The following is a 13082-nucleotide window of genomic DNA, read 5'->3' on the forward strand; positions in this document are numbered from 1 at the left end:
CTCCTCGGCTGTACTCGTCCGAGCCTACATGCGCAGGGATTGGTATCGCCAGCGCCAGCTTGTCACAACAGTAAGGTGTTTTCTTGGAGAATGGAATATGAGCAGCATGGAATGGCTGCCGCTAACAACACACACCCACTAGGAGACCCCCATAGCTACTACAATAGTTGGGCAACCCCCCCCCCTAGTGGTGCTATAACCCAAAAGGGTTGTTACAGTGTCCACACAATTTTGTTCTTCTTTGGTAAACCTACCAATCTGCAGGACCAGCAAGAAGACATGAGGGCCAGGAGTGGTAATCTGCATGGATTTTGCGATGTCTTTCTTTATACTGTCTGCAGTTTTAGATCTGTTTTAGATCTGTTTTAGATTCTTGTATTTTGCTCGTTTGTGTTGTTGTGTTTGCACATCTCTGTTGCTTGTGGGGCTCGCACACAAGAATTTCACTCGCATGTGCTGTGCCAGTGTGCCTGCACATGTGATGTGACAATAAAAGTGATTTGATTTGATTTGATTTGATTTGATTTGAAAGCCAGGTGTATAGACCACAGTGATCCTTCTTTCACAGTCTGGAACATTTCCAAACTCACAGGTCTTTGTTGCTGACTCCAAGCTAACACTAGACTTAAAATATGTTTTACCCAGGATGGTGTTGCCAGTGGCACTCTTCCCAACACCAGGTTTCCCAATCATCAGAATCCTCATTGGAGGACCTGCAGAAAGAAAGAAAGACCCAGTGTTATAATTACTGTTTGAATGAACATATTTTCAACTGCAATAGAAATTTAAAAAAAGAGGCAGCTAATAAACACTGACTGTAGTATAAAGAAGAAGTCTATATAAATGAGCCAACTTTGCCATCAGGGATTGCAGCACTGTTAACCATTTTTGTTCTTTACTATTTGGCAAATGAACATAAACTCAGCTCTTCACTGTTTTAATGTGGTGCAGCTCCCTGCACTCCGCCTATTGGGTGGACCTCAGCCTATATCACCAGGAGTGCATCTGTTACATTTCACAGCTTAAGAATAATTTTTCAAAAGCGCCATGTAAGTAACTCTTACTTGCATTGTTCCACTGCATTTACAAATCTCTAGCCTTTACTATAGATATAAAGACTGGAGAATGTTGCACATTCTGCCTATGTGGTTTAATATCACACTCAAATGACACAGTTCCACAATGAATCTAATTTTCATTTTTAACTTTTGTTGATTTTTGACCACTAAGGTATTGTGTTGACAAGAGAAATACAGAATTATATATTCTTTTTGCAAAAAAGATGGAAATGGCTGTGGTGAACCCATACTAAAGAAGAGGGAGGAACACAGGGTAACTTAAAAGAATGGATGAATGTGCACAAAGGTAGACTATCTTATGCAGAAGGTGCAATCTGAAAGAGACTGTAAGACGACCTAGACAGAATGTCGCAGGGCAGCATCGTAGGATGACTTTGACAATCAAGAAAAGGAAGTGAGTCAAGACAGAGGTGAGGATTAAATGGTGGAAATTAAAGAAGGAAGAATGTTGAAAAAGTCTTTAAGTGATAGGGGAGAGTCACCATTAAGCATACCATTTTTTGAGATTTCAGAACTTGAGCAGACCAATTCTTCCAAACTGTTGCACTCAGACTGTGGAATGCACTGCCTCTATTTCTACAGAGTTTGGACTCTGTGGAAACTTTTAAAAAGCAGCTAAAGAGTTTTATTTATATAGTGCCAAATCACAACAACAGTTGCCTCAAAGCCCTTTATAGAGGACGTTGAGCCCTCAGACCACCCTGGTGATCAAATGCTAAACTTGAGTTTGAACCGAGTGTGGGAAATTGTTTGGAGCTGTGTTTATAATACTGGACATTTTTCATCATATCATTGTAAATATATACATCATCTTGAGTTTGACATTCTTAAAAAAAATATAAGTAGCTGCTGCAGTGAGTTTCCTGGCTGAAAGGCTCTTACCTGAGAGTCCTGTAACCAAACCAAAATATATTTTGCTGTCATTTACTTTAGTGCCGGTTGCCAAACAATGGACTGCTACCAAAATTATACTTCTCATTTTGAAAGAGCCACAGCTTCACCAGGTTTAGTGATTGTGTATCTAAGAAAGAAAGCAATACAAAAACCTTAAAGTAGGAAAAAGCAGATATCACTTTTGAAAGGTACTTTTTAAACTTTTTTCGTTGTTGTTGTTGTTCTTGTTTTTTAATTATACACTTCATATCACAGCTTCACAAATAAAAAACTGAAAGCATCTTTTGACACTGTGAAAAAAAAAGATCTGGGTCAAGAGGTGCATGGTATGGAGTGAATTTCCAGGTTCTATTGTTGAGTCTGTGGCAGTTTTTGCAATCATTTTCCCTTTGACTGCTGTAGAAACATGTCCTTTTGTTCTTCATGTGGTGCCACCTAATAAAAGTCATGCAATGTTTGGGTTTTTTTCCAAATCTCATTGACAGGCAGAACATGGAAAGTACAGCTTGTCAAGATCTGGTGTTGAATGAAAGGGTAGTTGTAATTGTTGGACTGAAAAGCTACATACTTCTTGCTAGTACTCATACTGGAATGCTTGAACAAAGAACTTGAAGTTAGCAGCCAACACATTATTTACCCTAGTTTTTAAATAGAAGATATGCTCTGAACACCATGACTCACAGATTATTGCCCATAAAACAACAGATGTGTCCTTAACCCTGAGCACAAGAAAACTGCAGGAGGAATAGTGACTCTTGTGAATTTTGACAGAGGGATGCCTCACTATGGCATATACTTATTAGACCTTTTGTTGGATGACCTAATGAGTCCTATTGAGTCCTAAAGCAGGACTCATGTCCCTCATGGTGTCTTTTTCAGACATTGAGGGAACTGTATTAGAGCCTGTTTGATATCCTACTCTTTAAAAACCTAAAGTTAAAAGGATTCTGGGGTTCTGTAAAAATGTAACAACCAGGGGTCCTGACAAAGCATGCATGCACTAGCATGTTGAGCCTCAAACATAGGGGAAGGTCTTCACCATCGTTCAGGGTTCCTGTTGTGATCAAAGAGAGCCCAGACATAACATCCCAGTCCAGTGACAGTGAGTCCTGTAGTGCTCTCTAAATGTAGCTGTTATAAATGTGTTATGTGTTATTCTCCTACCAATACAAAGCCAACAACTCCCATAATCCCACCTCACAGCATCCACAGCAGTTCAGCAGGGGCATCTGCTATCTAAGTTTGGCAATGAAAAATGTGTACTGGCACATTGTTCATTGCTTAACTGATGAGAAAAAAAACAGTGAGTCAAATCAAAATCAAAGTGTCAGAGTAAGGGAAACGTAAAACCCCTATTCTGTCTCTTTTAACTTTATGTCATTTCAAAAGATATGCCTGTGTGTGTTCTACATCTGAGCTAAAAATAATAATAATTATTATTTTTTTTAAAACTAACCGCAGAGTGAAGTCCAACACCCAGAATCCTCTGCCAAGCACATTTCAACAGGAGTACATACTGAGGATCTCATTGACAGAAATTCCTGGTTGTCAGGAACATTTGGTTGTCTAGGTAACACAATAGTGACACCTGGTGGTCATTGATCATACAATAAATGACCGGTCACTTTGGAAGTACAGTGGTCCCTCGCTATAACACGGTTCATCTTTCGCAGCCTCGCTGTTTCGTGGATTTTTTTTGTGCAATTTTGCATGCTTTTCTTTCTTTCTTTCTTTTTTTCACAGCACATTGTATCAGCTGTAGACCATTGTCAATAAATCTCCTCCATACCCTGGCTCCTGTACAGTACAGAATGTGTTCAGCTTGTTAAATTTACATAAATCTTCGATCGTTGGCAGTGTGACTCTGAAGTGCTGCACTGTATGCCTGTAAGTTTTCTCCCCAACAAGCACAACAATGTCGACGAAACGTTTTGCATCATCAAAGGCACCTGCAGTAACACCCAAAAGGCAGAGGAACATGTTAACCACAGCACAAAAAGTTAAAGCTAAAGGAAGGTAGAAGTTACTGTATTTTTCGGACCATAAGGCACACCGGATTATGAGGCGCATTAAACAAAACAAAACAGTCAGATAAGTCAAACTTTCCTCAACTCATTCTCCTTGCTTCCTCTACTTCCGTACCATTGATTCATTAATGTTGAATTCTCTCGCAGCTGCTCTATTCCCATGTTCTGGACCTGAAAACAGGGTTTGATCTTTGGTTTCATTCTATAATACCGAACTTATTTTTCTACGAATCTTGGAACTTTGAGAGTGTTTAAACATGAGAGAAAAATGTGAAAATGTTCGTGCCTGTCAGAGAAAAGTGTATAAAGTGTGTAGTGAGGGGTTTTACGCCCTTAAAACATCTATAATAATTGTAAACACTGGTTACTTCGCCGATTTCACCTATCACAGGTTATTTTTAGAACGTAACTCCTGCGATAAACGAGGGACCGCTGTACATCTGAATGGCTGCCAAAGGACCTATTCCCCTGTGCACTGATCATCAGTCTCATAAGGATTCCCGCTTTTTTTTACTTCTGTAAAATTTCTTCAGGGTATACAGCTAAATGTACATCTACTCTAAACACGGTGATAGATTCAAATCTCTGAGCACAATACAAGGTCCTTTAGAGAATAGGAGCAAGTCAGTGTACTCCTAGTACCATTCAATAGTGGTAAAGGACTGCACACAGCCTTGTTGTGCTCCAGTGAGGGAGAAGGAGAGGTGGGTCCTATTTGGACTTTCTGTGGGCAGTTCGTGAGGAAGTCTTTGATGCAGGTGAAGGTGGGGAGATTTGGAGATTTGTAAGTCTTGTAATTTGCTGATTAGGATGCCCTGGATGATAACACTGAATGCACAGTTACAGTCACTTAAGAGTGTTATCAGATAGCACCCTCTGTGCTTTAGGTGGTTTAGTACTGTGTGGGTTGTCACATGCTGATCCTAAAGTATGAGTGAATAGGTATTGGAGACAGTTGATACTTAGACCTGCGACAGGCTCCTCCTGTGCCTCCACTTAGTTCTGTAGTCTAACCAAGTGAAAAATCAATTTTAAGACTTTCACATTATAAAGCAAACTTTTCCAGTGAAACACATCTGCTTGGGGCCTCATGGTGTTAACCCAGCCTGTCACATATGTGTTGAAAGATTACACCAAATGGCTTTTTGGTTTGTTACAGTTTAACACTAAGGGGTCCTGACAATACACCACTGTGATGATTGGTGAGTAGAAACAGGTCTTTCTGCAGCCTTCATGTCGCTTCTAACAATGAATGCCTGTTTGTACTTTAAGCTAAACATAGTCTGTGTTATCATTGGCTTGTGAGTCATCTGAAAAAATTGTTCTAACCTACATGAAATGTGCTACACAAACAGAGTTTGACTGATTGATTTTTTTGATTGACAAGTTCAGCAGGATATTTTTTGGCCTACTGTCATTTACACTAACAAAAACATGTGCAGTGTTAAATCATGCAACCAGTCAACTTAATCTCTTGCAGTACATATCTGTGCAGTTCCTGAGTCATACTGAAAAGCATGCCTTTTATCAAGGATTTCACCATCATCAACGCTGCAGGAGAAAAAAGTGATGGTCCCTTGGAGAGTTTTTAGATCAGATAGGTGACGTTTAAAGAATTAAGGCAATGTGCAAGTTGCTGGTTTATTTATTTATTTTTAGTCCTTCCAAGATGTCAATTTGATCCCCATCAGTCACCAACAGCATCCTGGTAAAACAGGTGCTGTAAGGGGTGAAACAAATGGAGCAAACCTGTGCGCTGAAACTTGCAGCTGTACGTGACTGTACATCTAGTACTATTCAGTACTGTGAGAATGATGTGATCAAGTTTTTTTATATAAACATTTTTTTAAACAAGTTTGTGAAATAAATACATAAAAATAGAAAAAATAGTAATTATATATTTGTTTTTAAAAAGTTATAAAAAGAACCCTTTGTTGAGATAAGCAGGACAGAGCAGGGCCCTGTGCTTCGTACGTCGCTTACTACATCCAAGATCAAATGAAACATCCAAGACCAAATCATCGCGCTAACTCTGAGCTCGCTATTCCGGTTCCCCGAACACACCTGTTGTTGACGATTAGTATAGCTGGATGAAGTAATGTGAGATCACTGGGTGGCCCACCAGTAGGCGGTAGGGTAGATTTATCATATCACACCATATTATCCAATATTATATTACATTATATTATATTATAATATGTTATATTATATCCCCTTTCACATTAGAGCCACAACAGGACCCACTAGAACATGGGAACAAGTAAAAGTGAAATATAAGAATATTCTATAGAATGGTAATATTTATCACTTATATTGCTTGTCGTCTCTTGGAAAGAGACCCTGGAATACTCTGTTTGTTTGTTCATAACAGCAACCAAGAAAAGGGCAGAGCAAAAACAAAGACAGGTGGTGGTCCTGCACCCCCTCGTCAACAAGTTGGTTAAGTAAATAATACCCTCACGGGAAAATCGATATCTCTCTATGAGCACACTGTCGCGCTGAGCTAAAGGATCCTTTCTGTCCCGCAATATACGCTGAATTCTGAGGACTCTCCTTATCAATCTTGCACCTTCCGCAATGGGTTGCTCGCGTAAACGGACAGGATATGACTGCGACAGACTTCCCAAATCCACCTTCGCTTTTATAGCCGTGGTCTCTCATCTTGATTACACGAAGTAATTTACAATTACTACTCTGAAATATGAATTACATCTGTAATAATCACATACATGTAATAGAATGTTAATAGTACATTTCCCTTTTTTAGGGAATGACCTGTATGTATCTGTGTGACATCAATGAAAGGATCAAGTGCTGCATTATCTTTGGTTACAGTGATGTTATTTATTTATGGTGAAACAGTGGTGGAATATCGCTGTTGCTTTCGTATGAATGACGCGGGCATACCTGCGTGGCCGCGATCTAATCCTGTTTACATAAAGTAAACCTGCTCCCCAGCAGGTTTACGCTTACGGCTCTGTTGCTATGACAGCAAGTCCCGGATGGGCTTCGGGGAACCGAACGATCCAGGATCACGCGAAATCGTCAACAATCTAATCCAGCTAACTCACTTAGCGCGGTACGAAGCACAGGCCCCAGATCTATTTTGTTGTTGTTGTTGTTGTTTTTGTTTTGTTTTTTTACCAGAAAAGATGGATATGTCTTTCAGCCATTGCTACTATCTGTTTTTTTTTTATCAAGTCCTATCATAAAAGGCCTTTTTGTTTTGGACATGACAAGGACATATTTCATGATTTTCATTTTTAAACCTAATGTCTTTCTTGTCTTTCTTAATTTAAAGTGATAAGTATTTGTAAAGATATGCACAAACTGTACAAACCAGTATCATGGCAAATTGTGTAATAGACACACTGTTGCACCATGTCTATTTTTTGCTTTGCCTCTCCAAAATGAGAAAATGGACACGGATGTAGAAGTTGCATTACCAGCAGGGGGAGAGATTTAAAGCCAAGCCTCTGTAGTGAGAAAAAAAAACATATGAAGTACATTCCAGAGTCGTTAATTGCCAAACACAATTAGGCTAGGCGGCTAACATGTACATACATGCAAATGTGTTATTAAAATGTCAAGCCAAAGCATGAAATGGACACGGTGGACCTGGCGTGGCTATAACACGCTTTACTGTGATATCAGGTTAAACTGACATTGCAAAAGATTGCTTAAAAAATGCTGTAAAATTCCTGAAACCATGAAGCATGGGGATGGGGCTGGATGAAACCAATGACTTGCCAGGTGAAGAGATTCACAGTTATTTAAGATGTGCACAAAGATCATGGGAATACTCAGTGGAAGAGGCAGGATGATTAACCCACAGGGATCTCCATGTGATCTTTGTTTGCACTGATTTATCATCACTATTTGATATAAACTATTATATAGAGTATATGATTTAAATAATTTCGGCATTGTGCAGGGAAGTTCCACCACCTCCTTTGTGTTTTGAGGCAACAAAAGTACCTGGTTTACCTGCACTCTCATGGGGTCTACCTCAGACTTTGAAGGAATTCTGCTTTGGACACACTTTTCACGCTGTTCTTTGTTTTTGTAGAAATGAAACATCTACCAGTCTTATCAAAGCATCATTTTGTGAAAAGTTAGGAGGGAATACTGGTTGGTCTGCTTCCTTCACCTATGTACAAACAATGAATACACGAAACCACAGCAACAGTACAGCTAGTTGTTTCACATTGCTGTTGTTTCACAGAATGTAATGATGCAAATATCCTAATCCCTATATTTCACTGAAAATGGCACAGAAAGACACACAAAATATTAAATCTGACTTTTCCCTCTTCAGAGAGCCTGTCTATCTGAAGGACCAACAGGAAGACGTGAGCCACAGGAGAGGACAAATAGATGCAGTTTGCAATTTCTGTACTTTTAGAGTCAACCAGAATGCCAACAGCATTGACCAGAGAGATTTAACTGGCCAATCATGAATTCATTTTATCTAACTAATTACCCTGCCTGTATTATTGACCAACACCTCTTTGGCCAGTAATACTGTAACAATCCTTCTTTGGAGGACCTGCAGAAAAATATACGTTTTATATTGCATTAAATTTGACAAGTTTTATCTAACTTTTTACAGCAATATAAATCTGATTTTCTTTTGCTGATGTTTAGTCTGTGACTTTTTTGTTGGAATGAAATGAAGCAGCATTCCACTCTTTGAGTGTGAAGTAGATGATAGCGCTCCGCCCATCTAGTGGGTGGATCTATTTTCTCAGTATACACAGCAGGAGCCTCAAAGGTGTTTCAAATACTCCACTGAAACCTGCACACTGTCAGCACATCATTAAGAAAGCTGCCAAGATGAGCTCAGCTACGTGTTCAGGTAAGTGACGTCTTGTTAATTTAATTACTTCATGGCATCAATGGTTCTATCACATTAAAAGTATTGTGTTTAATATCATAGCATCAGGAGTTTAAAAACTTCAAATATACATTCAGGACTGAATTACAGTATTTCTGTAGCTATTTAAATAGAAATAAAAAGTATTTAAGATTTGGCACTCAATTTAATACATGTTTATCAATTATTAATCTCAGCAGCAATTTGTTTTCTTACACATCCAAACTGTGTTTCATATGAGCTAAGTTAATGAGAATACTTTTATATAATAATAATTCTAAGGATAGTTTAGACCTGGTGGTTAAATAATGACCCAGTAGAATCAGAATACTACATTTGTCAAATTTTCCCAACAACATAGTGCCCTTAATTTAATATGTGTTAATAAGATATAACTGTTTGGGTGATGTAATATGACAAAAACTGGTTTATTTCTTTTGCAATATGTGGTTTCAGTTTGTAATGGTGGATTGTTCTTAATAATAAGAAAAAGTAGGATGGAGACTTTTTAAGCAGGGCTTCACTCTTCTCCACACGTGATCAGCTTCACTGCAACAACCTTCCTTTTCTGAGTAATCAGTGAGACTTTATGTGAGACTTATACTGTGAGCTAATGTGATCTGTCATGACAGTGCCCACTTTGCTTCATCAGCTTTATAAAGTCACTGCATTGTCCTTAATACATGAAGACAATACCTCAGTCGGGTTAATTTAACTGACATTGCCTGCTTAAAAATACAATGTGCCAAGACAGTCCAGCTGATGGTGGTTTGCTTCATCTGCAGAAAGAGGTTAGATAAATAAGGTTTTGATCCTTTCTGTTACGTCTCAGGTTATATCTGTTGCCAAATAACTGACTGTTTGCTATTACTATTTCTTCCAGGTGGCAGGGGTAACGTATTTAATATCATTCTGTTGGGAAACTCTGGGACTGGAAAGAGTGCCTCAGGAAACACCCTCCTGAATGCTGGAAAGCATCAGAGTAGACCAGCTCAGCATTTTTTTTCTTACCCAAGCTCTACACCGGTGACCACAAAGTGTCAGGAGATAACGGTAAAGATGTTTGGGAGATGGGTTAGTGTGGTCGACACCCCAGACTTCTTTTACGAAGACCAACCCGTAGATGAGGAAGAAATCAAGGTGTGTAAGCAGTACTGCAAGTCAAGGCAGCATGTGATATTACTTGTGATACAGCTGGGCCGGTTCACAGATGGTGAGGCAGGAATATTAGAGAAGCTGGAGAACAAGTTTGGCAGGATCAGCGACCGTACAATCATCCTGTTTACACACGGAGAAAATCTGCATTGTGATGTGAAGCAGTTTATTGGTGAACGGATTCATCTCAAGCGCATTGTGGAAGCTTGTGGCGATCGTTACCATGTATTCAAGAACACCTCCAAGAACTCCAGACAGGTCAAGGAACTCATCGAGACATCTGAACACATGTTTCCAGGTTTCAGAACAAAAAAATCATTCCCACTGTTCTGTTGCGGTTAACTTGGCTAACACACACTGAATGCCCAAATGTTAGTTGTTTATAGTCAGAAAATGTTTCCAGCTTTCACACTATAACCATCAATAAACATCATGTTGTCTGTGAACTTTGTGTTAGCTTTGGCTGATTCAGTCTGAATAATCTTATTTAAAAACTATCTACAAGTTTGTAAAGGGTGGCAAGTACAAATATAATTTTTTGAAGCGGTGTGTAATTTACTGTGACTGTATAATAATTATAATTAAATTCTACTACTGCTAACCTTCCACTGAAATCATACTTTTGCCTTATGTGTAATCTAAAATCCTGGACAAATTTAAGAAACACTTGAAAATTGCATGTCAGATGAAAAGATGGCTTGTATTTCACTTGACTTATAGAAGGGTAAGTAAATTAATCTATTTTGATTGGACCAAATATTAGTCTGGGCTATTCTTCTATTTTTTTTAACCTTGTGCTTGTTTTCAGGGTTTAATCATTTTATTTTACCTGCTCTCTCTGCCCTCTTATCTTCATGTTCGCTCTTCCTTATTCTGATTTCATCACAGCATAAATAGAATAAATATCAGTAAATCAGTCATTTTCCTGCTGTTTCTCATATGAACTGCAATGGTTAAAGCTACAAACTTGTGTCCCCATACTTTAAAACTGCAACACAACACTGTCATTTTACTCAGACTTCACCTCAATTCTCTGACATTAAATGCGTGGCTAATTAGCTTCCCAGGTAACACAGCCAGTTGATGTTAATGCTATTAACATGCTATGCTAATTTATTAGCACCTGCAAATTGGTAAGTCTGCACAAATTACATATGTTTTTGCTCCAAATTTGCCAACAAAAAGTTGGTTGTGTAGTTTACAACAATTTGATTTTACAGATGAAAAAGCAAACCGATATGAAGTGTTGTTCATGGTGCCCTGATGGTGGTGCCTGCTAACAGTGAATTGACAACATTAGGCAGGGGTCCCCAGTTAATGATGAGGAAACAAGCATGAAAACTCCAAATGGAAATAAATACATGAAACTGTACTGACAATGAAGATAAAGGATGAAACAGAGAAACAACAAGCTAGGCCAGATCAGGGAAGACCTCAATGAGAATTAGGGCCTGCCACCAATGAGTTAATATATTCTGATCCAACATAAGCTTGTTGTGTTCTTCACAATGCCACAGAGGAGGATACATGTTGGCAGATTTTATAGGCGACCAAACATTTCAAAAGTCTGACCAAAACAGACACCACCCATTCTTAACCAAGCAGATCATGCCCCACTGGGTATTATATGCTGTCCTATCCAGCCTAAAAATTCTTTTACTTAAAGATATTACACTTATTAAGGAACTCATTATGTAATTAATTAGGGACATAATAAGGAACTCGATACATTTCTTAGTGAGCAGCTTTTCAATCTAATAACATCAATCACTTGGAACATCCAACAGCCACCATCTCTGAGAGGAACATGGATTTTTCTGGATCCATGCGCTGGATGTAAATTTGTTGTGGATAAAATGACATACCAAGGCCTCTACTGCCATCTAATGGCAAAAACGAATACTGCTGTACAATTAGGAAATGCTGTGACACAGCTAAATACATATACATACTTCACTGTACATGCTTAATGGTCAGCGCGTACTATGGGACTGGACAATTGGACACAAGAAGCTGCATTCATAAGACCAGTAACTGTGGACAGGATGGGATATCTTCTGAAGTGTGTATAATTATTGTTGGGCCATGACAGATTGCCAGGACATATCACAGGTACAACTGATCTGATGTGTAAATCGCTATACTATAGAGCCACCTTGTACTGCCCCAACCTATTCCTTGGAAAATACTTAATCACATGAATTCATGAAGTGAATGCATTATTTTAAGCAGAAATTATTCACCTGAACTTTAAAATTTACATGTCACATCTATCAACCATATATAATATTCATAAATTAAATGGTTATATATTTTCATATACTTTAAAAGCAAGGAGATATGCATACATGCCTCCAGTAAATAAGTGGGTATTAAAATTGTGTTATTATAAATGGATAAGAAAATTGTTGGTAATGATGGTGAAACCATGGCTCTTGGCACTACCTAATAATGCACAAAAAATTAACTTTTTCATTTTTCTTTATCACAAAGAAGTAACACAAAAACACATTGACTTTAGCAGTGCTATTTATCAAGTAGTGTTTATAAATCTGCGTACATACACCAAAGTATGCACATATGTTAGTATTTAACACATGAGCACAGCTGTAATAATTCAGTGTTCCTGTCAGAGCATTATGTGTCTTCACTGTAACTCGCAGTGTTGGATATTTTCCACTAAGTGTCACCGTTGTTTCAGCTGTTAACAGGTATCAGCTGCAGCGTAAATTGATTTGATTTATTTGACAGTGGGTTGTTTGGATGTTTAGTCAACATGCAATGGGAAAAACTTACACCATTTGAAAATATCTCATTATTTGGCTTACAAAAAGGATCCATTTGAATTTATTCTGAGTTTGAAATTTGAGTACAATTACTTCTACAAGTTAAACTACACTTCAAAGTATGAAAGTATGAATCAAAGTTTATGAAATCAGTAACAAATTAATCCAAACTTATTTATTTATTATTATTACTTGACTTCAGATTTGTAGTTGGACTTCCCCATGTTTCTTTTTAAGCATTTAAAAAGAGGTTAAGCTGTTAGAT

At 38.2% G+C, this 13082-nt stretch overlaps 1 protein-coding gene across 1 annotated transcript; it reads left to right on the top strand.

Moving 5' to 3' along the window:
- The first annotated feature begins 7716 nt into the window (after positions 1-7716).
- LOC146628603 (GTPase IMAP family member 7-like) lies at positions 7717-10373 on the top strand. Its single transcript, XM_085357058.1, has 2 exons — positions 7717-7753; positions 9760-10373. The coding sequence occupies exons 1-2, from the start codon at positions 7717-7719 to the stop codon at positions 10371-10373; spliced, it is 651 nt and encodes a 216-aa protein (XP_085213184.1).
- The last annotated feature ends 2709 nt before the right edge of the window (positions 10374-13082 follow it).

Source organism: Diplotaxodon limnothrissa, linkage group LG7 (genome assembly GCF_057381915.1).
Source record: "Diplotaxodon limnothrissa isolate DT_005_m linkage group LG7, D_limnothrissa_male_GT1.1, whole genome shotgun sequence".
NCBI classification, from domain to species: Eukaryota; Metazoa; Chordata; class Actinopteri; order Cichliformes; family Cichlidae; genus Diplotaxodon; species Diplotaxodon limnothrissa.

Excerpts from the sequence above, each read along its gene's own strand:
- LOC146628603 (XM_085357058.1), top strand. The coding sequence starts at position 7,717 with ATGGGGATGGGGCTGGATGAAACCAATGACTTGCCAG. Across the intron at positions 7,754-9,759 it reads TGAAACCAATGACTTGCCAG|GTGGCAGGGGTAACGTATTT; the intron begins GTGAAGAGATTC and ends TATTTCTTCCAG.